The sequence below is a fragment of the Monopterus albus genome, unplaced genomic scaffold, assembly GCF_001952655.1.
Source record: "Monopterus albus unplaced genomic scaffold, M_albus_1.0 scaffold42.1, whole genome shotgun sequence".
NCBI classification, from domain to species: domain Eukaryota; kingdom Metazoa; phylum Chordata; class Actinopteri; order Synbranchiformes; family Synbranchidae; genus Monopterus; species Monopterus albus.
Genome location: NW_018127922.1, coordinates 1973955 through 2000966, shown reverse-complemented (window position 1 = coordinate 2000966; position 27012 = coordinate 1973955). Strand labels below are relative to the sequence as shown.

Genomic DNA, 27012 nt, shown 5'->3' with positions numbered 1-27012 from the left:
TACACTACTTGAATTACAGTTACTACCCAACACAGCATAATTTCACATTTGGTGTAAAATAGCAGTACAGGCAGATATAAAGCAGTGAGCATGTGAAGTGATGTTTCCACATGGCAAACAAAGGGTAACAAAGTTTGCCTCGTCTCACTGGTAACAGTGGTAATTACAGCTGCAGCAGAGGAGGATGAGATTTGTTTGATGGTCAAGTTTCAAAATTTTCAGCAATCAAAACTCAAAATTACACTGCTAACCAAAACAAAAGATTACCATCATCAATGGCAGTAAAAGTAAAGAATAAATAGGCAGATGAGCATGCTTTTGAAGTATGTGCCAAGCTCACCACTTCTACATATTTACACAGCCCTCACCAACACCACAGAGCAAACGTGCCATGGTTGCTATGAATGGAAGAGCTGCAGGACCTGTAATATCTTGGCTCAGTGTTTCCAAGTTTGTTTCCATGTGCTTATCTTTTTTGTTTCTTGAAAATGCAGACTGCTTGGTTTTGCCACAAAGAGGTGGAGGAATCACGGCAATTTCTGCATACAGTAACATGCACAGCTTTGAGCTGCTGTAGGACAAAAAGACTATTTGAATTCATTCAAAATGACGACACCAAAAGGTAAAGCTAATTTCCATTAAAGACAGTGTTACTGTATACAAAAAGAAGCCACAACAATTAGCTCAGCTGTTTGGCACATGAACAGTGATGATATGTTGGTAGTCATATGCAGTATTTCTATGGTATTTCATAAAAAATACAAATGATAAAACTTGAGGTCCTAAACAAAAGTCCATTCTGTTTATGAATGAAAGACCCTGATCAGTGTCTTCGGTCAAGATAATCTACTGTATTAATGCTGGAAAATGTAGATAAAGGGGAATAAAGGCTCTCGTACTGTGAGGTCCATTTATCGCTGTGCACTGTTAGTCTTCCCTTCTGTGAGTTACAACCTTCTGAAGTGAACATTAGTTCGAAGGGTAAAGTACGGGCTCGATGTTGTGCTTCAAACTGATGATGATTGAACGGGCCTCATCTGTCGTGTTTGGCTGTCAGCAGGTCTCTCCCAGAATCCTGTGCAGGTCTTCAGGCAGAACACGCCCTTCTTCACCACGACTTACATTCCTCACCATCCTGTAATTGTGCAACACAACACAGTCACACAAAATGTACCCTTTTCATTTCTTAGCCTTGTTTGCATCTGAGTTTTAATGTGGCTGTAACTAACATTTCTAAAACACATTACCACATTCCTGATGAATCCTCATGGAGCAGCTGGATGATATCGCCACAATTAAAAATGATGTCATCAGTGCTGGCCATGCTGCTCTCTACCAGGACTCTGTACCTGCCCGCCACCTGAAATGGTGTTAACGCAGAACCATCTGTGTGAATCTACTGATGATGTCGTTGATCGTGGATTGCTATCAGGTGTGAGATGTGAGCTCAAATGTTTGCTTGACAGCCATGAAGAAGGCTGTTTTAAATGATATATTTGTCATGTCCAGCATGACAGGTGTGCATTCACACTGGCCCTGTATTTAGCCCATAGAACACTAGGATTTCATCACCAACATAAAAAAATGCAGCAGAAAATGAATAAATATAAAAACAACTATTAAAAATTCCTATACCTAAGATGAATCATTTTGCTTGCTTGCCCCATATACAGTTCTCTTACACAGGCAAAGTAACACTGACCACTAAAGGTAACAAAACCTCACCAGGGGGGCAGGCTGATCCTCCTCCTCTGAGTCTGACTGGTTGGAGAGGTCTGTAGCACCCCAGTCCTCCAAGCCCTCACAGATCGCTACTGAGTGGGCAGGGACAGGCCAACCTGCAGGTGACAGCATGCTAGAATAAATCCTAACCTTATGGAGGTGGCAATGCATTATACCAACTGCTGTTTCTATTTTTTCCGTCCCATTTATATCTGTGAGACTAGGTTAAGCAAGGGAAACACCTCTTTGTATAATGCAGAACAGTTCAACACCAGCACAAACTACATTTTCAAAAATGATCATACTGTTAAATCAATACCTTTCTAAAACAGTTTGAACAAAAACTGTTCTAGAAACAGTTTTTCATGAAGAGAGGCTTTAATGCAGGTCTTGGTCTAACTGCCCACTGAGTGTGCTTGCATTGATAACCGTGTTGTAGGTTTTTACCATATGTCTGTTTATATTTGTTGTAGTTTATATTTTACCCTATGTATCTTACAGTATGTTAAAAGACAACTTTAAGATCTGGCTTAAGAAAAATGAACCAGAAGCCAAGTTTTTAAAAGAACATAAATAAAACACTGTGCTTTTGGAAAAGCCAATAGATTCTTGTACTTTTGTGTGCAGGTTGCCTTTTGTTTGAATCAGCTTGTGGGACTCACTGCGTCGAGGTGAGTGAACAACGGGGTCTGAGTGGGCGGGGCTACTGTGTATTGACTCCTCCTCCCTGGACATGTGGGGGTGGCTTGCTGTAGAGGAGCTGTGAGGAACAGGGAGACACGCTGAACAGCCTCCCACCGATGGTCTGCCCCACGACACACACATCTCTGATGCACTAAACCGCATGACCATGGGAACAAGACACAAGCACAACAAACAAAACAAACAACAACAACATCCACGGTGTGACAAAACAAGCTCAGAGTCAATTCATGCTTTGCATGTCCACATGTCCTCTAAGGTCGAGTGACCTTATACACACACTGCATACATAGAAATGTGTAATTTTAACATTCTGCTTACAGATAATCAGAATGTTTTGTTAAAAAGCATCTGATTATTGTTATGTGGGTGAAACTCATGGGTTAAGTGATCATCTAATTGAATTTCCATCATAAGCACTGTAAATGAAAGAGGCCCTTTCCTTAAATCATCAAGCTTTCAAACAAATCTCTGGCTAGATTACACATGAGTTGACCCATTGTCACCACCACACATCAGGGGGTCACAGACTGGTTGGAGAATGGTAGGGAGGTCATGCCAAAAGAATCACCTGACAGAGAGGGGGTTGTCTGAATGTGGTAGAGGAGGAGCCTCATCTGAGAAAAGGAGAAGGGACAGTTGACACAGAGGCTTAAATTGACAAAAACTGAAATACACAAACAGGCTGGGTTCTACCATAACACTTTCATATAAACATCCAAGCATGAACAGCAAAGACCATATGACAACGAAAGAGGTTAAAAACAGATGTATATTACATCTTCACATAAATCTGAACCAAGTTAAACAAAATAAGAAGGAAACGGTTAGAAACCTTGAAGCAGTTTCTGCTGATTGGTAAGAACTTTTCGAATCTCCGTCAACCAGGCCACTTTGACCTCCACTGTGGGAGCCTAGAGCACAGTATGAAACGATTACGCCAGAGACGTGTGTGAAAAAGATGAATGTTCAGCTGCTGAAGCTGCACATTTAGTCAGAAAATAGAAAATGTGGGTCAAATACCTGCACTATGTACACTACTTCTCTGCCATTGTACCAGATTTCAAATTTCTTCACATCTCCTTTCACAGTTTCTGTGATTCCCACCGAGCTCATCTACAGAAATAAATGTCATTACATTTCATTATAACCTATCATGGTTACTGATTGTGCATTGTAATGTTCAGTATAAACTTGCAACTAAGGTTTAGGTCTAACAAAAGTAGGCGAAACAAATGAATGGCTCTCTATGCTGCAGCTTCTGAAATGAAGTCAGTACTGGGTAAACGTAAAGTCATAAAGGTAGGATTTATTGTAGGGCTGCAGAACTGGATTGCATTGGAAGTAGATAAATGCACTCAATAAAGTGAGTATACTATGTATTGTTACTCTGAGGCAAGATTTGAAGCTGTAGAAAGGCGTCCTGTCGTGGTTGTCCTCGTTTCTGCGCTTGCAGAAGAGCAGGGCGTGCTCGTAGAGGAAGAGATGTCTTTGCATGGGTTTGAACCTCGCCAGCTCCTTCATTCGCACCGCTGCCCTCTTGTGGCTGATCCACACGCTAAAGCCTCCCTGCATCACCACCCGGCCCAGCTGGCCGAGGTCACCCTGAGTCAGACAGACAGTAACATAAATTAGTTGTACCTCCAAACAAAAACTCTATGAACTGAGAAATTCATCACTTTATATTTATGTTTAAGATGCTAGTGCCACACAAAATGTTTTATATGGGCTACACTTCAACTATCAACAACTGATTTACTATTCTTCATTCACTGGTTTACTATGTGACTCAAGACTATACTTCAGTCTATGGGTTTTGATTATATGTAAGTAAAGTTTTGTAAAATTTTATGATGCAGATTGTTTTAAACTATCTAGCTACTGAATAGTGGAAATACTATATTTTGAACATTTAATGTTGTCTATATTCTGAAGAGACAAAACCAAAAAATGTCTAACTGAATGACATTTTTAACTTTAAGTTCCTTCAACACTAAGGAAAGCTAGCTGATTTAAAATTCTCCAAGTTCATAAAATGTTAGAGATTCATTTCATAGTTGGGGATACATGTAGATAGATGTATACTTTATTGTCCCCTTAGGGAAATGTGTCATGGGCATCAAGTTACAGCATCATAAGAATTTCACAAACAAGCATCAAAAGTCATAGATAAAGGTACATAAAAGAGAAAGGTAACAGTTTACCTAACAGTGAATTCCACCTATTTCAGGTCACTTAGTACTACTGAGGTTATTCAGCACTCTAACAGAAGCTACAGAAGCTCACGAGTTCCTGTGTAGGTTGAGGTTACATCTAGGAACTCTATATCATTTGCTGGAGGCTAACAGCTCAAATTTGTTGTTTAGAATGTGGGAATGGTGATTTATAATTGTTCTCACCTGTGAAAGGAGACACTGTTCGTAGATAGTCTAAAGGCTGTGCAGAGTTTTTATAACCAATTGTTTCCATAGCTGTACTGTATATACAATAGCTCCAAACCAGGCGGTCATCCCATACCAAATTATACTTTCCAGCACAGTTTGGCAAAACAACATGATTTTTTTTGTCCACACCTTAAAACCATAAGAATAATAGTGTTAATAATAGATGCAGGTGTGAGCAGACATAATCAACAAGAGAGTTCCAAGTCAAATTGCTGTCTATGAACACCAAGATATTTGTATGACTGTGTTTATGCAATGTGGTGGCCATGCATGACCACCGCTGCAAGTTGCCAATTTATGCATGAAGTAATGGGAAATAAGAGTAAATGGGAAACATATTATTAGTTAATCTATGTCTGCACAACAGAAAAACTGTGCAAAAAACTGTAAATATTACTATCATACATAATAATCTACAAACTCTGCTGCCAAAGCATGTACATGTGTATATATATATTTGCTCCCTTTTTTCTTCTCCTATTCTCTTTCCTATTTTGAATGCATGTAGTTTGCTATTTTTCTTCCTGACCTACTGTAGAAGCACACTGAGAGCCTCTGTACCAGAGAAAATGTCCTTGTGTGTTTAAACACACTTGGCCAGTAAGCATGAATCTGAGTATTGCAGATTAAATGAGAAAAGCAGAACCAGGATAAATGAAAGACTGTGCAGTCGCTACTTGTCCTGTAGTCAGACAAAGTAATGAGAGCTTCTGTTGAACCTGTTTTTGATAGGAAAGTGATAAATCTGGCATCCAGTGACTTGACAGTCCAGTCTAGCTTAATCATAGATTGGACTGGCTGGTACCTGATACCCAGTGATGGCTATCTGATGCATGGAGTCGTTGACTGACTTCAGCAGCTCCAGCATGGCGTCCAGAGCCTCCTGGAGTTCGCAGCGGTATCGCTCCTCTGTACAGTGCTTCAGCAGCTCCTGAACAAGAGCAGAGACACATGTTGACTGGTCAGTGTTTTTCAGCTCATGTAATCTAGTATGAATTGACCTGCCTGCATGAACATCTGTGTGTAAGCTTAAATGACTGTCTGCAAACCACAAATCCATTTTGCCTGGATAAATAGCATCTATCTGCTGCTGTCACTTTGCCTCTGTGTAAAATGTGGCCACAGTTATTTGTCTGCATCTCAGTGTGTCTGGTCCTTGTTTGGTAGTCAGTGTCACTACCCCTTTATCTGTTCATCAGTCTAAATGCAATATTTATTTTTACTAAACTAAATCAATCACTGTATAGACAGACTGACCACATGGCTTTTTTTGCTACTAAAGCAGTGCTAAACTACTCATCACAGTGTGCAAAAACAAATTATGTTTGTGTGTGTGTGTGTGTGTGTGTGTGTGTGTGTGTGTGTGCACTGAGCTCGCGGCACCTTCAGTTCAAAGTTCAGCCCACTTTTTTGATCTCTGCTCAAACATTTTCTTTTTCTTTTGAGTTCCTTGGTCAAGAGCACTTCAGGCAGTATGTTCTATGCAGTTATAGACAATTAATTTAGCAACATTTTTGTTGAAACCATTGACATATACTGTATATACAACAAACATGGCGTCACCACTTCCCTCCACTATGCAAAAGCGAAGCCAAAATATTGTGAACATGACAGCTGCCATCTTTCTTTTTTTGCTACCAGATTCTGCATAGCAGCAACCAGAAGTGGAGTGACAGCACTGGGCTATCAAATCAACTGAAATACACCTCTTTTAAAAAAAAAAAAAAACATATCAGGAAAATTAGCACTTGTCCACACATCTAAGTGATAATGTCTACCAAAAAACCATAGAAGTAACGTCTGGGAAAACATTATCTGATTTGTACGTTGTGTTTTAGTTTGGTTCATGTCCCATCCACTAACACAGCGGAGGTAGGATTTATAACCTATACTGTGACCAGCCACCAGGGGACAATTAATTTTGGTGACTTCATTTCTGGGAGCTGTCAGCCTGTCCATCTTTTTTACAGTCAGTGGTTGAAACACATTTGTTCCTTCTACAAAGCTGATACCATATGTAAAGTTAAACATCTTTTCATGACTTTACTAAAGCTACTGTATTCACCAGATACATAATGTGATACTTTAAATGGTTTGGTCTTAACATGCAATTAATTTTGCAGAAAAGAAGCAGATTAAGTTTTGAAACATTTCATCTCACCATGATAAACACTGATTTATGAAAATCATTCAGTGTGAAATCTTTTGAAAAATTGCTGTTTCTTGTTTTTTTTGTTTTGTTTTGTTTTTTTTTTTACAATCCAAAATAGATGTGAGGAGTTTCTGAAATGATGAACATGTAATCTCAAAACACTGATGTCATTGTATGAGGTGCATTGTTTGAGGACTCTCCATCCCCGACTGGCTTAGATGTACAAAACCTTGAGGAGCAGTTGGTACTTGGTGAGGCGCTGGACTGGTTTCAGGAGGTAAGAGTCCAGACCCAGTTTGTGGTCTAACTTCTTCTGGCACTCCTGCAGAGAGAGAGAGAGCATGAGAGGAAAAGAGAAAGAAAGAGACAATTCTTTCCTGAAAATAACAAAATCAACAGCTGTATCTATCATATTAAACATAGAGTGTGCACCTACCTGAAAGAAGGGTGAGTCAGAGCACTGTCTCCACAGCAAATCAGAGTGCGGCTTGTTTTGGCAGTAACGCTCATACACCTGGAACTTTTCTTTCTGCTCACACACATAAATGTACATTTAGATATGTTAAGTCACATTGCTTCACATTAAGTTCCCATGTTTCTCTTCATGTGTCCTCACCCGCTGCAGGAAGCAAGCTCCCACCCTCTCTGGTGTCTCCAGGCAACCCTGTAGATCTTGGAGGAAAATCCTGAATGGATAACCCAGGAGGAAAATGAGAGGAAATTGGACTGGTATGAAGAGAGGAGGAGAAAAGGGACATCTCTGTGACAGTTTGTGAACTCATCGTGCGTGTGTATGTGAGTGTGTGGCTTGCCTGCTGTGGAACTGGTAAATCTCTGGCATGTTGCCAAATAGAACATCCTTCTGGCTGCGTAGAGCTGAGGGAAGAAGATTAGACATGGATGGGTCCTCCATTTCTGCCCGGTAGCCCTGATATGGAGAGGAGAAGATAGCAGAAGAGAGGAGGAAAGAAAATTTAATTTAAAAAAAAGAGAGACAGAGAGAACAATGAGTGAAACAAAGCAAAGAACTAGACAGATTTTGGAAAATGAATGTATCTGCTGGACACGAACACATTCACAGTGAGAGCAATCAGGGCAGTTCTTGTTCTGATAGTTCTTGGACCTTCAGAAAGTATTACCCCGTGACTAGGGACTTTTGCTGGGGGGTGGAACAATACCCCAGAATTGAACTTAGACCCTGGTTCCTCCTTTGGAAACACAAGGTTCCTGTCCCTTTTGGTTCTTTTGGTGGAAACAAGAAACGTATGTGTATAAACTCCCCAGCAGGGGGGAACCTTGGTCAAATCAAGACATCTTCTAAATATGTACTGTTGCTCTGCAGTGTAAACTTCCCAGCAAAAGCTAAAATAAACACATAAACAAATAAACTCACCAGAAGGACAGAGAGGAGCTCATCCACATAGATTCTCTCTGTAGCTATAAGTTCCTTCATAATATGGCTGAGTGAGAAGGAGAAAATCATAGACAAAAACTGAATGGCACAAAAAGTTGTTGAATGAAAAGTTCCTACTGTATATGGGTCACAAACATGCAGCTGCAGACTAAAACACAAACAGTGCAAGATTAGAGTTGTAGGTCAAGGTGGAGCTTTAGGTCTGAGATCAGGTGACAGACTACATACCGTGTAACCTGCTCTGGATTGTCTTCTGCCTCTGGATCTGTTTCAGGGTTGGAGCCATACAGACAGCTGTGGTTGCCTTGGTAATCATGCATCACCTCGATCTAACAAAGCACACATGACACAAGTCTCTCAGCTTAGACGCGGTATTTTTGCCATTTTTAACCTATCGCATTACGCTGCATATTTGGTAGATATTTATGGTTTGGAGAGGATGAATCCTACTGTTTAGTGATCCCCTGACTTTTCCTGTTGTGCAACAAGCAGCTCGACATTTTCACTTGATAGATTGGCACAAAATTTGGCAAATACAGCAGTGCTACCCAGATAATGTGTCCTGCTGTAGTGATCCACTATCTCTTCCTCTAGTTCCACTGTGAGGTTGGCTTTTTAGAGCTTTTAAGAAGCATTTCAACAACTACTGGATGTTTTGCCATGACATTTGGTACATACGTTTATAATAAACACTTGTTTATAACCAACTACCTGCCTAAATATGACATTTCTATTAGCCTCAGCTGTACTTTGTGTTAAACTCTGTGGTAATTATCAAATGTCTGCATGCTAATACACTAAACCAACATAACAAACACGGTAAACATTAACCTGCCAAATACAGACATGGCAGCATTCTCATTCTAAGCATGTTATCATGCTGATGTTAGTCTAGAGAGCATAGCTGTAGATTCTGTTTAAGCTAGAAGAACAACTACTAACACTCCCAGTAAACAAATAAGTAAATGTAAGCAAAAATAAGTATTACCAGTGACAAGTACTGACTGTAGTATTTACTGTATACCCCTATTTATGTTTTAATATGGCCAAAAATCTCAATGTGAAAAAACAGTAATGGTGCACTGTCATGCATGACAGGTGGTAGAAAGTCTAGTGTATATATTTAGCACTTTAGTGACAGCACAGTTGATCACACTGTTAGAAAACACACACACCTTGCGCTGGTTGTTGTTCCTCCTTGCGGCTCTCTTGCCAGGAAGCAAGTCAAAGGAGAATCTGGAGTTCAGGACGTTAAAGTCTACACCTGCAGAGAGAGTCACATACAAATATGAACAGAGTAAAAAGTATATGAGATATCTAAGAGGGAAGAACAGAGGGTGCAAGTGTCAAATGCCATGAGAAGGGAGTACAAGTAGGAGGAGGATTATAGAAAAACAAATATGAAATAAAATGGAAAAAAATATTTTCCATGCCAGAACCTTCTGCACTGGAAATCGATTCTGATTTAGTTCCACGAGAGAAGACAAAATGACTGATGTGAGGAAAAGGGACAATTTAAGATGTTCGGACCATGTTTGGGAGAGAAGAGGGGTGACTTGCAGCTTTGCAAGGTCTGGTCAGGTTCGGGCCTGGGTGCCACCAGCTGGATGGGCCTGACCTGCACATCCGCCAGCTTCCTCAGACACTGCTCTCTGTTTCTGATCATAGACTGCATCGAGGTCAGCTTCTCTGTTACCATGGTAATCTGGGACTATAAAGAAGAGCAAAGTCTAAGTTTGGGTTGGTTGTGTGTCATCTGTGTGCTTGTGCCAGTAGTGGTGCATTACCTGCAGCTGTGGGGTGAGTATGGCTTCAAACTCCAGGCTCAAAGTGTCCTGGCTGTTTTTCAGTGCAGATGGCGCCCTCTTCTGGTGACAGCGTAGGTACTGCAAGGCCTCCTGAGCTCCCTCTCTGGTTTGAAACTTGTCCACCATCTGACTCGCCAGTAGGTAGGCACCTTCATCACACCAGTGAAGGGCCTGCACACATAAATACATAGGACACAACACTAGAAAACACACATGTACACATAAATTTGAATGTTTTTCAAAACAAAGAACAAAGAAGATTCATCTGAGGAAATGTAGCAATTTTGACAATTGTTCATTGAATATTTTGCCTCTCTTCTGTCATACATGACACACAAACATAGGAACAGTTGTCTTTGAGGATCACATGTCTAGGATGTGAAGCAGAGTTCAGTGGCATTGTTGATTTTAAAGCAAGCACACTACTTGTGGTTTAAATAGAAAAAGCCATGTAAATCAAAGCAATGCAGAGACAAGAAAGGACAGTGAAACAAAAATACACAACAGTGAATGTTTTGATGGTTTGTCATGTGTAAGTTTGTGTCATAAAGCAGTTTCACCTCTTCGAGGCGATGCAGCAGGTCTCGAGCTCGAGTGAGCGAGGCCCGCTTGGTGCGTATGGCAGAGGTGATGACATCACAGTGATGTCGCAGTTCATTGCAGCGCTGGATGATGAGCACCAGGGCATAGTGGTGGTTGGCAGCCAACTGGTGACCATGCAGGATCAGAACCTGGGCACGAGCCATCTCCTCCTGGTCCACACACACACACACACACACACACACACACACACACACATGCTGGGGTTCAGCCCGTGCGCGAGGCCTCTCCTGCTCGTGCACACACACACACACACACACACACACACACACACACACATGCTGGGGTTTTGGTTTCAGAATGAGTTTGCCAACATTTTATTACACCTCATCTTATATTAAAGTGAAAGTATTTTTTTCTTTCTTGTTAAAAATAGTTAGTTGTCCAAGTAATTTGATTTTGTTTTGGTCAATAAATTCAGGTATGACCACTTTCCAGATGTGCCAGATGAGAGCGTTATATGTGTGTCCCCAAGTAACAAGGTGTGAACAACAGTTCCAACGTAAAAGCAAAGACATCAGTGGCCTCACTCCATAGCAGTGGATGGTGCTAATGATTTACCATCCAGTTAAGGTCCAGTCCTCTAGCCCTCAGTCTTTATTCATAACTTAGCTGGTCATCAAAGGAGCTGAGCTGTATGCATTACCACCGGACATGTAGTCACCGATTGTGGCCATCGAAGCCAAAGCAGAAGTTACATAGTCTCAGCGTAATATTGAATAGATTGATTTTAACTGATTTTTCTTTGGGTTTAATGTCTAAAGGTTTTTGTTTCCTGCTGCAGGAAGAGATTTACAGTTTACAGAAGCATACTTTTCCTTTTCTTTCCTTTTTTAAAGATTTGCTTACTTAAAAAAAATCTTAAGGAGCCCTTTGAGTTTTGTGCCACTGTGTTCACAGTCCAAATAGAGCTTTGTCTTATTTATGGATTTTGCTTTCTTTCAAATCACATCTTAGTCATGAGCATGTTGCTGTGTGTTTGTCTGTGACCTCAGCGTGTTTGTCCATTGTCTCAAGCTCTTTCAGTAATTGTTCTGTCTGAACCACTGTGGCTCCCACACAGCCGATCGCCTTCTCCTGGGCAATGAGCCGCTCCAGCACCTCCTCCATCTACACACAGACAGTTAATCATAACAGCAGCTGGACACCAAGTCAAAACTGACATGATTTAGGAACGGGACCAATCATCACACCTCCTGGAAACTTATTTCATAGCGCAACAACTGGAGGTACTGCTGCAGCTTCAGGTGGTGTTTCTCGAAGAAGCCATCAAACGCCTCCTCCATATCTCTGAGCTGAGCCAGGAGCCTAAAACACACGTGTGTAGATGACACACAGACTTCCAAACAAACTTAGTAAGATGGAAGTGTTTGCATTAAACAAAGTTTAACTTCCTCTCATCTACCCATCCTTCTTCCAGTACCATCTTTCATAATGTGTCTTGTTTCCAATTAATTTCTCTATGGAAGATTTAAAAAGTCTCGTATTCATGCTGTACTTCACTTATTCACTGATAGTCTACCTCTGAACGGTGTCCATATCTGCCTGTATTTCCTTCTCCTCCTCTTCATCTCTCTTAGAGGCCTTGACAGTTTCCAGGTTGGACAGCAGCAGGCGTCCTTCTTTCAGCACACTCCGGATATCATCCTGGACCAATGTCACCAATAACAACAACAACAACAACAAAAGGAAAATCATGAAACCATGCAAACCCAAAGCGCATGCAAAGAGAGAGAAGTGAGAGGCGGGGGCAACACAGAAGAGCGAGCGACAACCTTCATCTGTCGATATCTGTGTGTGTGTGAGTGCAGCAGGAACTCGATGGCATTAGCCTCATCTGGAAGTTCTGTCTCAGACAGCTCTGCTCCAAAGCCCTGCAGCAGCTGGGCGATCTCCTTTACCGTCACTGCAAAGGTCTCAATAGACTGCAAACACACACAGAGAATAACAAACACATGAAGCAATAATGAACATTTACATGAAGTTGGACATTAGAGCATTAGAAGTACATGTATACCGTGCGCAGGACGATCCAGTCACTTTGGCAATACTCCACTTTTGCAGTGAAGTCTGATGTCAGGTGGTTTTCATCAATGTAGCGCAGAAGGTCTCCGACCGAACGCAGCATCACCACCTAGAACACAAACACGCACCAGGAAGCCAGCTGTACTGGGCTGTGATTTACATGTTAACATCCTGGAGTCTGAGGAGCCACAGTGTCTCATTTGAAATACGTGTTAAACTATAAATTATATTTTCAGTGATTAGGAGACATACACACACTTTCAATGAAAATAGTAAAAATGAAAAATCACTCCCAATACACTCTACTATAGCTTTATTTCTTGTGTTTTTCTGCCGTATTTGTGTACAATAATGAAACAAGTGTTTTATACCCATGAACTATAATGTTTTGAGAGATTATTACATAAAATGTGCACATTTTAAAGGCTCCAGCTTTATACTTTGTTATACTGACAAGATGAGATGTCAGACTTGCAGTCTCACCGGCATCTTTAACAGGAAGTCACTCTGGCTGAAGCGAAATCCCAGGTCAGTGCTTGACGACGGACTGTGGGGGGAGTTTAACAAGCTCGTAGGGCGGAGCACCAAGACCAGATGAAGGTTACCTGGAAATGAGGTCTGAAGACGGAATAAATACGTCATGTTGTTTGTTTACTCAATTGCTATTAATAATATTGTTAGATAATATAATGTTACTGCAAAAATCCAGAATTTAGGAATATGTAACTATTAATTTCAAATGTGTTTGTGTGCACTGGAGGTTTGGGCTTTAAAACTAGTTGTCATTGCCACAAATCATTCTCACATGTTTGCCTGCTAAACTGAGATTTAGGAAGAGCTCAGAGAAACTTTCCCCCTTCAGCAGATGTTTGTGTCAACAGCCTTCTAGTGTCAAACTTTCACCGTTCATCACTGTGTACAGAGAAGCCACATACCTGGGTGGACGGACGGGGCCTTTAAAGATTAATAAACTGGGACCTCAACCGACAGATCTTTATAAGAAAACCACCAACATCACACAGGCTTACCTGTTGGACGTTTTCAAAAGCTTTACTGTGCTTTTTTTTTCAGAGCAGCCATTTTGAATTGAACTGGTTCTGTTCCATTGAAGTGGCTGAAGAACCCATGAAGGAGTGACAGTGAGCCAGCACACACCAATACCATAAAAACACCTGTGCTTTTCCTACCGTGACCTGTCAAAAAAGTCTATTTATGCTGTTTGTTTACAAGTAGTTAATTTCTTTGGCCTAATGCAATTAACTACCAGCAGGTGGTTTTTGATTTCTTTCACCCAGAGACACAAGTGTAAATTATTCTAATTCAGGAATCCAGACCAACATGGGGCTGACTTTAGGATTAAGTGACTTTTGGAAACATTATTCATGTCAACCTTATATTGTGGTGAACTGAACTCCACAGACTGGAGAGATGGAGGAGACAGACTGTCAGTCACCAGAGCTGAGGATTGAATGTTGATTCTGTGGAGTCTAGCAAAGTTCAACACAGCACTGGCGTCTCTCTGAGTCAATTCAAGTCATTTCAGCATATCTGACGGTCTGTTCCTCTGTTGTCACTCTGCTCTCCTTCATTATCAGCTGTCTTCAGTCTGCTTGCCCTCGTGTTTTATTCCTTGTACCACAGAATATGTAGTTCTGCAAACACAACACTGCAATCATCTCCACTATTCCTTTGTCCAGATGTTACATGGTCAGGTAAAGTGTGAACCTAAGAATCCTGTTTTCTGATATCCTCTTCTTTATTACTTCTTCTGTTTTCTGTCTATTTTTCTGTCTTCACAACTCTGTTTTTATTTATTTCTGCAATAGATAATTTCCCTGATTAGCCTGTTTTCAACTAGAACTGCTGTTCAAACATTCAAATCTGTAAACGCTTTCACATGATCATCAGTAACAACATCAGTGTCTGCTGATCAAAATAAATAAACGGCACAGAACTCAGATTTTCTTCACTCTCCTCCTCCAAGGATGGTAAATTAGTTATCCACTTTGCAGAACCAAGGCTTCACATATTTTAGCACAGATGGGCTTTTACGTGAACAGCGCTACAAAAAGCAGATTTCTAAGTTCTAGTGTTGTAATCATCACAACTTCCTTTTAGACCTTTAAACCAGACACCCAGGGCCTCAGCCCACGCAGTGTTCCTGCCCATTCTTCCACATTCACACAGCTTTTGTATAAACATAATGGCAACTTTTCTTCTAAACTGAACCTTGATATTTACTCACAGAGGAGCCAAGATGGGTGGTGATGGGTGATTGCAGTCTTTGACACAGTATTTGACACAGCATATTTTCAAATCTGTTACATAAAGCTGCATAACTTGAACACACTCCATAGTTACAGACTGCAGTGCCAACGCTGATACAGCCTTTCGCTGTTCTGCAGCCCCAACAAACACACATGATCATGTTTGTCATTGCCCTGTCCTGGCCCAATGCGCAGACTCTACACTGAACTGCCTGAATCTGACCAGTCTCAGAACTGTCAGGCATGTTACATATCTGATGTAGCTTGCACTGCACAGAGAACACAACCTCTGTGTCGTAGTACTGAAGTGTGTTAAGAATCGCTCGCCTGCCTCTCCTTATCTCTCTGCTGCAGTATCCTCGCCGCCCCGTTTGAAGCCTCCCACCTCCCCACCTTCCGGAACTTACCGCGGCCCGACGCAGACGGGGGAACCCCCGCAGCGGGTTGAACTCGGCCATGGCTTTCAGCGATCCCCTGTTCTTCTATGGCCCTGGAAGTCTGCAGCGGGATGCGGTGTCGGGAGCGAGCAGCCGCAGCGATGGCACGGTAACCTACACTGCGGTGTCCGGGCGGGCCGAGCGGCGCGCTGAGTGCGCACCTCAGCAGACGCACATCTGCTCTGGAGCAGGATGATGAGGTGTGTTTCACTTACCCGACGTCAAAGTCAGAATAAGTTGCCCGCTGCACAGAATGCCATGTTATCATCAGTGAAATCATAGTATATAGATATATTTAAGCCTGTTCTTTCCAAGAAAGAATTAAGGACCAACTACCCTGATGTAAAACATGAAGCACAAGTTGTTTTCACGTTGATAAACATAAAACGATTTCATGACTTTTTTTGTGTAATTTGATGACAGAACATAATTAAGTGGAGTATGAAACAGTTAAAATGAAGATGGAGAAGTGCCTTGAATCATTTACTGGATCCGCTAGATGGCGCTTGAATCACAGGAGCTGGTGAGGCGCCATCTCTGGTTCACCTTTTGACTTAGATAAAACCACTGAGGGCCTTTGGGTAAAAGAAAGTTGGACCCTTATTGTCAAGCCTCAGTGCATTTTATCACGTTGCCTCCACGTTCCCACAGAGACAGCTGACTATAAATAGGTTGCATAATTCCCAGTACATTTAGATACTTTAGTGGTGATCAAAAATCATTTGGGTCCCCATTTTGCCTAGTAAGTATTCAGACAGATGAGTGTCTCTCGCCCAGTGTCAGCTGGGATTGGCTCCAGCCCCCCGTGACCCTATTCAGGAATAAGCAGTATAGATAATGGATGAATAGGTATTCATATCAAATATTTTGAAGTTTTGTATGAAATGAGGGCAATGTCACAGTGATGGGTTGTATGGGGAGATCCTCCTCAAAGAGAATCTCAGAATCTCACTGTCAAGTTGTGTTTGGGATTGGCAATCAAACGGCTGTGAGCCAGAGAAGCCACATTGTTTCCTGGAAGCAAACTACACAGCAGACGAAGCAGTGATTAGTGACCTGTTTCAATATAACCTGAGCCTGTTATTTATGTTTTATTTTAACTTGTCCAGATTAAAAATGGATGTAGATAAGCACAGTGCCGTGACAGACAGAAGGTTTGTACAACCATAGTGTTTGTCTGCTTCATTAAATCACCTCTCTCTATCCTTCATTTTCCCATTATGTCAGTGAAAATAAAACAACCTGAGCAATGATAAAACATTCACATAACACAGCCTCCACAGTATATTTTCATTTGAGTGAACTAATACGACTTAAGTGAACTCATAATCCTTGCCATGTGGGGCATCCTGGTGGCTTAGAGGTCACTCTGCTGACCTTGGCTTGATTCCAGCTAAAATCTTTTGTCACATCATATTGTCAGCTATCCCTTTAAACTGGCCCTTATGTGCAGCATCTTTAGAGTTAAATCAGATATTCTACATGTGGTTCTGTATCATTCCATCAGTTGGAAAACAGACTGGCAGATTCAGTATCTTTTTAGCCTTTGACTAGGATTTGAAGTTAAGTTCTGCAAATTTAAGATTTGAACATGAGCTTGTTACAATGGACCTGTCAGAGGAGTTGTGGGGTTTCAAAGGTCAAAGGAGAATCATTCTGGCGATTCTGCCTAATCTCTGGCACGTTACTGAGGCATCTTACATGAACGCTGCTGTCAATGCTCCCATCATCGGTGCTTTAATGGGACTGGAAGCGCTTAATCTGTGGAGATCAGACACACTGGAGTACTGAGAATCTCCACACTGCTTCACTAAACCCTTTATGTTATTCATTTTATCCTCACATTTATTTCCAAACAATAGTTGATTTTAAATTGTTTATCAGATTCCCTGTTTCCTTGAAAAATACATGTATGTAATTCAAATGCTGGCTAAAATGAGTTAAAGTAAACACTATTATTTACTGTTATCTATTTATGTAAAAATATACCTTTAGGTTTTCTCTCTATAAATTTTGGTGTATGTGAGCAACATTGAAAACATAAGTAAATAAGTTGAAAAAATAAGATTCTTCCCAATTAGCAACACAGCAAGATTCCATGTTCAAAACTGATGCACGTCATGGACAGATTAGACTAATAATAGGAGTTCCCATGGCTATTATTAAACACAACTAATCCATCTAGCAGCAAACCTCATGTCCTCACATCCAGGTCTCTTTGGAGATCCCTCTCACAGAAAATTCCTAAACCCTTCTGACTCTGATTTTTTCAGCCTTCTGAGGTAAAGAAGCCTCGACTGCCTGGTTTGTAGAGGTACAGATGGGGATTATCAGCCTACTACTACCATTGTCACGTGGTGACTATGTTGTTTTATGTCTGTCTCTGTCTCTGTGGTTTAGCTGGCTGTTATTTTTAAACATTTTATAGTCCAAAAAAGCTTTCCACTGATTGGTTAACTGGATTATGAAGCAGGCAAGGACAGCAATAGTGAACTGGTTAAGCCCGAACGATACACAGAGGGAGGCTGCAGGTATAAAAAGGGAGATCAGCTGTTGCAGACCACAATCTCAGCTGACCCCGGCACACTGTACCAAGATTTGAGACAACTGAGAAGAGGTAAGACTTGTTTATGTGCAGATGGATGGAAGTGTGACTGAAGTGAAGATGGTACCTGCCTGGATTTTTCTCCGCAGTCTAAGGGCTGTTGAAAAGGGCCATTCATGCCCGATCCCTGCACAACCTGGCAGAGCTTGAGCAGTTTTGCAAAAAAGAATGGAGTAAAATTGTAGTGTCCAGATGTGCAAGCCTGACTGAGACCTATCCAAAGAGACTCAGTGCTGTGATTGCAGCCGAATGTGCATCTACTAAATACTGACTTGAGGGGAGTGAATATTTATGCAATCACTTATTTCCCATTACACATTTGTATTTAATTGACATTACTTTGTAGAAACCTGTTTACACTTTGACATTAGAGAGGATTTTTCTTGTAATTTTTTTGGTCAAAAAAGCCAAATTATAGTGACCATGACTGATTTATAAAATCAATAAAAGGGTAAAACATCCAAGGCACTGTATGTTTCAGGGGAACATACTCTGACATAATTGTATGCCATGTAACCCTGGTAGTAATACTCTGATCTGACATCTGTGTCTGTTGGATGTAGCAGTTAATAGCAAATAACAGCTTTAGCTCAGGATCTCTAACACTGATGTGTAGGGTGTAATCTTATTGCAAAAAGATTAACCTCCCATACCCTCAAAACAAAACAGTGACCAGTAGAGAGCTCACAGTTACTGAATGATCAGGGTCTTAATTGCAACTTATGATTGATGATGTGGCCTCCTGACAACATAAAGTTACATATTTTTTCTTCTCTCCCAACAGAACACTCCAAAAGAGATTCCAGAAATGGCAAAGTAAGTGTTGTTTTCCATTTATCTCCTTTCTATCCCCCAAACTGAAAAACCAAAGCTCAAGAAAAGAAAAGTTTCTCTTTCTTGTTATAGTGCAGCTATTCCTACTGCAGTTTCCCAAATATAATTATAGAACGTGCATATAGATGGGAAGCGTGGTCTCTGTTTCTAAGAAGCACTGAAAAGAAGTGAAACACCAACCTTGCAATCACCTTAAATCTGTATTAGTTTGGACCTGCAGACTCTGACCTGGGTCAGTCGACCCCTAAAAGTAGCGAGTAGTTTTAAAGTATTTATTTAAGGCTTAGTCAGTTGATGTCTCACCTCAAATGTGGCCTCGGACAGTAACACAGGTAAACAGCTATTTGTGAACCCTGCCACAACATTTGTTGCTCCCTTGTCTGTGCCAACCTGTTTATCTGGGCAGGATGAGGTAAAGCTGTTTTTAACCAGATAAAAGAGAACAAGGGATTACTGTCCCTTCTGCTGCCTGCAAAGGAAGCTGCTTTACCTTCAGGCTAAATCGAATATCTGGTTAATCCAGAGAGTCATTTACATTCGCAAGCTTCTTACTGTATTTTTTATACTACAAAATACTTATAACTGTGTTCAGCACTTCATTTATACAGTTTATTCTCATCACTTCTGCTTACTAAAAAAAATGAAGTCTTATGGGTCAGTTTTCTGTGGGTAATTATGAACAAATAAGAGTTGATAAATTAAAACCAAATGGAAAGAGACGTTTTTCTCTTTACTTGTTGATAGGGTTTTCAAGAAGACCAGTGGAAACGGAGGGGTAAGTCTACGTGTGCTGATCTGGATTAAATCGGTTGTTTTATTTTTTTATAATATTTTTAAAAAATCATTTTCACCAGTGGAAAATTTGTGAAACTCTCAATAGGGTTTGAAATGCTCCGCTGTTTCCCCTTTTTTCTGTCTTATAGCTGACCCTCTTTCTGGGGAAGAGAGACTATGTGGACAACATAACTTCAGTGGACAGAGTTGGTACGTTTCCTCTTGTGTGTGTGTGTGTGTGTATACACCTGCATGGATGATAAATCTGACATTGTCATTGATACTACCACCTTTACAGATGGTGTTGTAAAGCTGGACACAACTGATTTTGGAGACAGGAAAGGTAACATTATTTAAAAAAAATAGAAAACCTTCCAAAGTCAAGTCATTTTGCAGATGCAAAATTCAACATAATGTATCTAATGTTTCATGTTGACAGTGTTTGTGCAGCTGGCATGTGCCTTCCGTTATGGTAGCGACGACCTGGATGTGATAGGCCTGTGCTTTAGGAAGGACATCTGGATCCACCACATCCAGATCTACCCTGAGAGCCACAAGCCCGCTCTGAGCGCCATGCATGAAACCCTGTTGAAGAAGGCTGGGGACAACACTTACCCATTCACCTTTGAAGTACGTCCGGCTACAACACCCACATGTTCCACATTCTGTGTTCAGATTGATAAAAATGTGTTTATGGACACAAGATTTATGTGGAAAATGATATTGTTCCCTTTTAATACTGACAATTATTTTGGATAATACATTTAAAGAAAACCCTCAGACTTGGGACCAGGACCATGACATGCTGGCATGGCATCATGGGAGATTTCTCCAGCTGCTTGTTTGATATATTCTTAGTTTAAAAAATAAATGAAGTAGTTTTGAACTATGTCATCATTACTGTTTAATCCCTAAATTTTCATTATAGCTTGAAAAAAGTTTGTAGCAAATAAGAATTTTTTTGGACATGAAAACTGGACATTTGGCTGAAAAAGGCTGATAAATGAATCTGAACTTGCATATTGTCATTCACATTTAGCTATTTGAATGCACACTCTGCTTTGGGTTGTAAATAAACAGATAAAAATAACCCTTCTATTTAGTTACAAACGTTTTTCTTTCTCTCCAGATTCCCAACAACCTGCCATGCTCCGTCTCTCTGCAGCCTGGGCCTGATGACAAGGGGAAGGTAAATCTCTTGTAGATCTGATAACACCATCCAGCTTCACAATAAGAAAAGATTGCCTTAGGGTTGGCAGGTATTTTACTGTTTGACACTGGTAATTGTTATAGGGGTTGTTTTTGCTTTGCAGGCTTGTGGTGTCGACTTTGAGGTCAAAACGTATCTTGCCATGGAAAAGGCCAATCCTGATGAGAAGATTGAAAAGAAGTACTTCCCAGTCACTTTCACCATCGTTTTGGAAATGTCATCTTTTGCCTTAGTGTTCTGCCAACCTAACATTTCCTCTTCTCTTCCTTCTCTTTTTCACCCATCTCGTCGTCCTGCCTTTGTCCTATTCTGTTTGACAGGGACACTGCTCGCCTTGTCATTCGCAAAATCCAGTACGCCCCATTTCAGGTGGGCGCTGGGCCCAAGGCTGAAATCTGCAAAAGCTTCATGATGTCCGACAAGCCCGTTCATCTAGAAGCGTCAATGGAGAAAGATGTACAGTAGCAAAACTTCTCATCGTTTACAAACATATGTATACTACATTTTTCCACTGTCTGCTAAACGTATGTGAATGTTTCCACAGAGAGTTTAAATGTAGGCCAACTGTATGTGTTCCCATAACTATTCCCCACTTTTAACTGCTTGTCCCCTGGTTTTGACCGCAGCTCTACTTTCATGGCGAACTAATCCCAATCAAAATCAAAATCAAAAATGAGAGCAACAAGACAGTTAAGAAAATCAAAATCACCGGTAGGTACCCCAGTTAATAGAAATTCTACTTTAAAATGATTGTGACTCAGAGCACATTACAAATATTTAGTCTCCCTCTCTCTGTCTTTCTGTCTTTATTTGTCTCTTCTCACAGTGGACCAAACCACAGACATTGTCCTCCACTCAGCAGACAAATATACCAAGACTGTTCTTACCCAAGAGTTTGGGTAAGTGCACAGATAATATCACACATCAATTATCACAGAAGCAAAAATACAAGCTTGTAGTTTATGGATGTGTTTGTGTTTCATCCTCCTTAGAGAAACAGTGGATCCCAGTAGCACCTATGAGAATACTCTGCAAATCACTCCCCTGCTGACTGAAAACAAGGAGAAAAGAGGTCTTGCATTGGATGGACGACTGAAGGACGAGGACACTAACTTGGCCTCCACAACTCTGTAAGTGCACAAAACAGCAGACAGGACTAAAGTAGGATTGACATGTAATTCCTTTGTTGGAAAGTCTGGACAATTAGAGAGATTAACTGAAGATGTTTTCTCTACTGAGGCTGCAGCTTCACCTAAAGCGCATTTACAGCTTTTCTTATGTGTCACAGCCTGAAAAGGGGTATAGAAAAAGAGGTGTTGGGAATCCTGGTTTCTTACAAGATTAAAATCAACCTCATGGTGGGTGGAGCAGGGTAAGTATCAGTTCCTCTTTAAGCACAAGAAATGTTGATCAAAGATATAACAGAATTACAAGAACTAAGACTTGTCCTCCTGTAGCCTGCTGGGTGGCCTCACTGCCAGGTAAGGAGCATTATGTATTATCACATATTATAATACATATCAGCAATCAGCAGTGGTTGCCAGGTGTCTGTAATATTGTGATTGGCTGGTTTGTTTTCTCTACAGTGATGTCACAGTGGAGCTTCCACTGATGCTCATGCACCCCAAGCCTGAAGGTAGTTTTAACACCATACACATTAAAGTGTCCTGCTTGACTGTACAGTATATATTACTGCTACCAATGCACCTCTGACGACCTAACCATTTCTCCTTTCACATCAACCTCCCTTTCAAACTGAGCAGAGTAAAGACAGCACTGAGTGTAAGTGCAAAATAATTTTGATTTTTGGTGCTAAATCATATTGTATGTACTAGTACATTTTAATATTTCCATTTTATGCTACTTTGTATTTCAACTCAGTTTCAGGGGCATATATTGAACTTTTTAACTCCATTGTATTCATTTTATAATTGTTGTTAAATTTACTTTGCAGGGCCACATTTATAATACAAAATATAATCCACAAATACATTAAAATGCATTATTAGAGATAAGATAAAACTTTATCTATCCCCAGGGGAAAGGCACAAGCAAAGTAGTGTCAATTCGTCCCACCTTTACCAGCTGCAGCACTAAAGTGATACATACATGCATCATTAAGTATAATCTACAGCGTCTACAACAAATATACTGTACACACATCCCTGTGAATATACTGTAGTTATTTGACACTAGTGTCCTTCATTTTATATGTGTGCAATAAATAATCAGCTATTGCTTATTGTCCATAAAATCACAATAAAACACCAAAGTTAATTAAAACTTTAGGGGCATTAAAAATAAATGACAGGGTGATATCTTTAAAGATTAGAGTTATTTTTAACTTTGCAGTAAATGAAGTTCAGTCATCAACACTGTGATAGTCATATGTGTACTGGAGCATTTTTGTGGATGTGTTTCACAAGGTGATAACTGCGTTAATTTAGACTACATGCTGCATGTGACATAAACTTACGTTTGTGTGGACTTCCTTTCAGAGAGATGTTACCCTGGAGGCTGGGAAGAAACCCATATAATGACAGCAAGGCAATGAGGGGAAGTGACACAAAGCAAGGACGACGACAGACATGACTCTTGTAATGACATAACAATAACCAAGCAGCTGAAGACAATGAAAACACACCAAGGAAACACAAACAGATGTAACATCAGTCCCCTTGCAGACTTTGCTGCTCTTGTCTTTGTTGTTTAATGAATATTATATAGCTGTAGAGGGAGCTTTGTAGAATCGTATCCAACAGGTAAAGACTTGTATAAAAACTCATACATAACATGTACAAAATGGGTTTGAAGCCTCTAACACCACAATGCTGTGGATTACTAAAAAAAATGATAGAATTAAACTCATCAATAATTTTGAATGACTCTTTATTCTTTCCATGAAATGTATCAGTTTGTGTTTTTGACTGGTGAAGTCAAATAGCCCAAAATACAATAAAATAACTAAAAACTAAAATTGTTGTGGTGAAGGTTTATTTATTTATTTTCTAATTGCAATACAATGCATTGGTGCTTTCTGGTTCATTTATGTCTTGCTGGTGCAATTTTTAATTGTGATAATTTAGAAAACATGGTGTTTTATTTGTGTGATATTTTACTACAAGGTCTGTAGAAGTATGTTTTTGTTTCAGTTTTTAAGAAAAACTAAAATTATAGAGACATTTTAAGTTATTATATTAAATATTGACGTAAATAACTATAATTGTTTTAAATGTTTAATTGTTAAAAGGTAGAAGAGAGTAGTTAAGATTCATAATTCACACTCCTCTCCAGTTGGTGGTGGTAATGCACCGTTTTGTTGTTTGCCAACCGCCATAAAACCTCAGGAGGAAGAAGAAAAAGAAGACCCACTACAACGTCATCACGCACAACGTGTATTACTGAAGCAACATGGCTATGAATGGAGGTTTGTCAACTTCCGAGCTTACAGCCAAGCTAATTTTGATATTTCTGTCGTTTATTACTTTGCTGATAAAGTGCTATTTTGGTGCACGTATATGTATTGATTCTCTAGTTTAATTTTATTGTTTTAAAGATTGATTGTCGTTACTATTTAAATGTCGTTAGCTGCCTGACCACAGCCCGATTGAATTGCTAGAGCACTGCGGCTATGCTAACCGCTTTTAAAAACAGCAGAACTTTGACCAATTAATTTTCTGATAACTATATCTTTAACTATATAGAAGGCTTGTAAAATCTAACGAGTAACGTAGACAGAGTGGCAAAAGAAACGGACGCGCACATTACAGCAGTGCTAAGGAATGGTTTTAAATAGTAACATAGCAAACAATTTTGTGAGCATAATAGTAAGTGTCTGTATATGTACGACTCATTTAAGCCAGCACTTTGTTATTGACCCCAGCTGACGAGGACTTCGAGTGGGAGCCTCCAACTGAGGCAGAGATGAAGGTGATCCAAGCTCGCAGGGAGCGGCAAGACAAAATCAGCAAGCTGATGGGAGACTACCTGCTCAAGGGATACAAGATGCTGGGAGAATGTTGTGATGTGTGTGGGGTAAGTAAAGTGGCTTTCTGTGATAGGTTTGTGACAGCGGTTGTGCCTTTATGATGTAGAAAAGGTGGATTGGTTTGCTGTGTGTGTTGAGCTAAGTTTATTTTGTTTCCAGACGATTCTTCTGCAGAACAAACAGCAGAAGAACTACTGTGTATCATGCCAGGAGCTAGACTCGGATATAGACAAGGACAACCCTGGTATATTCAACTCACATACTCATATTTAATGTACAATCACTGAATGAGCCAGCCATCATAATTTGTGCCTTCTGTTCCATCTTCTGTCTCCTTCCCTGCATCACTCCTCTTGCTGTGTGCCTTTTGCTTGCTCTTGTTCCCATGTCGCCCTTTTTTCCTTCTCTCTACTCAGCTCTAAATGCACAGGCAGCATTGTCCCAGGTTAGAGAAAGACAGCTTGCAGCACAGTCCCCTGCACCGTCTCAGGTCCCTGAGCTAAGCAGGGTCCCCAGTAGCATTCAGGCAAGTGTGTCAGTTCCTCAGCCCAGACCGGAGCACTGTGAGGGTGCTGCTGCAGGGGGAAGGGCCTCTCTACTTCCACCTGCTGTCCCTTCAACTTCAGCACCTGCCTCCACCACAGCCCTGGCTCCCACTCAACCCCCAGTTTGTCCACAGAGCACTGCCCTCCAACCTGTGTTGCAAGAAGCTGAGGAAGCTGTTCTAACCAAACTTCGCTGGGCCACCACCCAGCTTCAGAGTTCACCTTCCCTGGAGGCAAGTATCCAACTTTGCAGCCTCATCGCCAGCTGTGCCAATTCACTGCGCAGCCTCAAGGAGCTCAGCCAGTAACTTTATCATGGACTGGTTGAAACCATGGAGTAATGGGAATGCTGTCTTGGAATACTGACTCTGCTTTGCTGCCTTGCAGCACCTCTCTGTGACTGACTCCTTGCCTAGAGCTGAATTCAAAATTGGTCAGAAAATGCATTTGAAACAGGATTCAAGTATCAGGTCTTGGGTTACTCTTGAGATGATTTAGCTGTATGGCTGCCAGAAATATGTTACAAGGTTTCTTAATATTTTTAACAGCTTTAGGTTGTAAGTTACCATAGAATTATGAAAGTACAGCAATTGTCTGTATTAATTTAAACAAGCTGGCCATTAAATCTATATTCTGCCAAAAAAAATAATACTAACAGATATTCATAGACTTATGGGGAATTGACAAATGGTGTTTTTCTGATTGGTGGTTATGCAGTATCCCAAAACAGTGTAGCTTTGCAAATCACAAAAGTTGAACAAAAGCTAAAATCCTGGCGCACACATGCTTGTATATATGCGTATCTGCACTAGAAGAGTCTGTGTTGATATACAGCATGCTGCTAGACTGTAAGTCTGCATTCTTCAATTTGCTGCTCAGTCTGATGGCCAGATTTCTGGTGTCTACGCCCTGGTGATGCAGAGATCGTCATAGTGTGCAGTGTTGAGTGTAAATATATTTGATTCATGATGATGATAATGGTCAGGATATTCACTGAGGGTCTGGTGAGACAGTGTAACATTCAGGAGTCAGGCTCATTGTTCACTATAGACATGTAGAATAAAATGCAGTGTATATGAATAGACAGCACTTCATATTTGTAAAAGCAATCTTCAGTGTTGTTCAAGGAAGTCAGAGTTTTCTAATTGGGTACCTGAATAAAGCTTTGTCTGTTCAGGAGTTCTGCAGTTCATTGTTTTCCAAATGCAAAAAGGTGCTAAGTTTATTAATTGAAAAATGTATTTAAACATGTATAATTTTAAATACTAATAAGCATATGAAAATTAGTCTTTCAAATGTGCCATGTGACTAGAGTTACAGCCATATTTACGCATACAAGTTCCCACTGCTGCACTGGTACAGGTCTGTCTTAGAGATGATTGTTTTTGAATGTGGTTCAAGTTTAACAATCGACTAGTCTTGTGGGCATTTTTAGAGTGACAGCGTTTAGTTGTTTGAAGAAACGCTGAAACGTAGCTCATGAGA

General features: G+C 40.6%; 3 protein-coding genes across 6 annotated transcripts; 2 read left to right on the top strand and 1 right to left on the bottom strand.

Annotated features, from left to right (window-relative positions):
* Positions 1-6: 6 nt before the first annotated feature.
* mcf2b (MCF.2 cell line derived transforming sequence b) lies at positions 7-15628 on the bottom strand. 3 transcript variants are annotated; one of them, XM_020599797.1, is made up of 26 exons: positions 15542-15628; positions 13351-13485; positions 12860-12976; positions 12618-12767; positions 12365-12489; positions 12036-12150; positions 11833-11952; positions 10803-10994; positions 10222-10413; positions 9965-10145; positions 9610-9698; positions 8663-8763; positions 8414-8480; positions 7833-7948; positions 7637-7706; positions 7457-7549; positions 7250-7342; positions 5674-5799; positions 3814-4029; positions 3448-3540; positions 3260-3338; positions 2996-3041; positions 2385-2557; positions 1726-1838; positions 1248-1360; positions 7-1135 (listed from the first exon to the last, which is right to left on the bottom strand). In XM_020599797.1, the coding sequence occupies exons 1-26, from the start codon at positions 15590-15592 to the stop codon at positions 1054-1056; spliced, it is 3048 nt and encodes a 1015-aa protein (XP_020455453.1). In that variant the 5' UTR covers positions 15593-15628; the 3' UTR covers positions 7-1053. The 3 variants fall into 3 exon arrangements, with proteins under 3 accessions (XP_020455453.1, XP_020455456.1, XP_020455454.1); XM_020599800.1 differs by having other exon boundaries at positions 2385-2482; XM_020599798.1 differs by having other exon boundaries at positions 9995-10145.
* A 70-nt stretch (positions 15629-15698) lies between these two features.
* arr3a (arrestin 3a, retinal (X-arrestin)) lies at positions 15699-23934 on the top strand. 2 transcript variants are annotated; one of them, XM_020599802.1, is made up of 17 exons: positions 15699-15771; positions 18961-18992; positions 19755-19785; positions 19934-19994; positions 20083-20127; positions 20224-20414; positions 20914-20973; positions 21098-21174; positions 21315-21450; positions 21621-21705; positions 21821-21893; positions 21987-22124; positions 22283-22366; positions 22452-22475; positions 22581-22630; positions 22758-22776; positions 23493-23934. In XM_020599802.1, exons 2-16 carry the CDS (start codon positions 18985-18987, stop codon positions 22760-22762), a joined length of 1068 nt encoding a protein of 355 aa, XP_020455458.1. In that variant the 5' UTR covers positions 15699-15771; positions 18961-18984; the 3' UTR covers positions 22763-22776; positions 23493-23934. The 2 variants fall into 2 exon arrangements, with proteins under 2 accessions (XP_020455458.1, XP_020455457.1); XM_020599801.1 differs by lacking the exon at positions 15699-15771 and adding an exon at positions 17569-18188.
* A 398-nt stretch (positions 23935-24332) lies between these two features.
* On the top strand, positions 24333-26701 carry znrd2 (zinc ribbon domain containing 2). Its single transcript, XM_020599806.1, has 4 exons — positions 24333-24421; positions 24878-25029; positions 25142-25226; positions 25399-26701. Exons 1-4 carry the CDS (start codon positions 24406-24408, stop codon positions 25833-25835), a joined length of 690 nt encoding a protein of 229 aa, XP_020455462.1. The 5' UTR covers positions 24333-24405; the 3' UTR covers positions 25836-26701.
* The last annotated feature ends 311 nt before the right edge of the window (positions 26702-27012 follow it).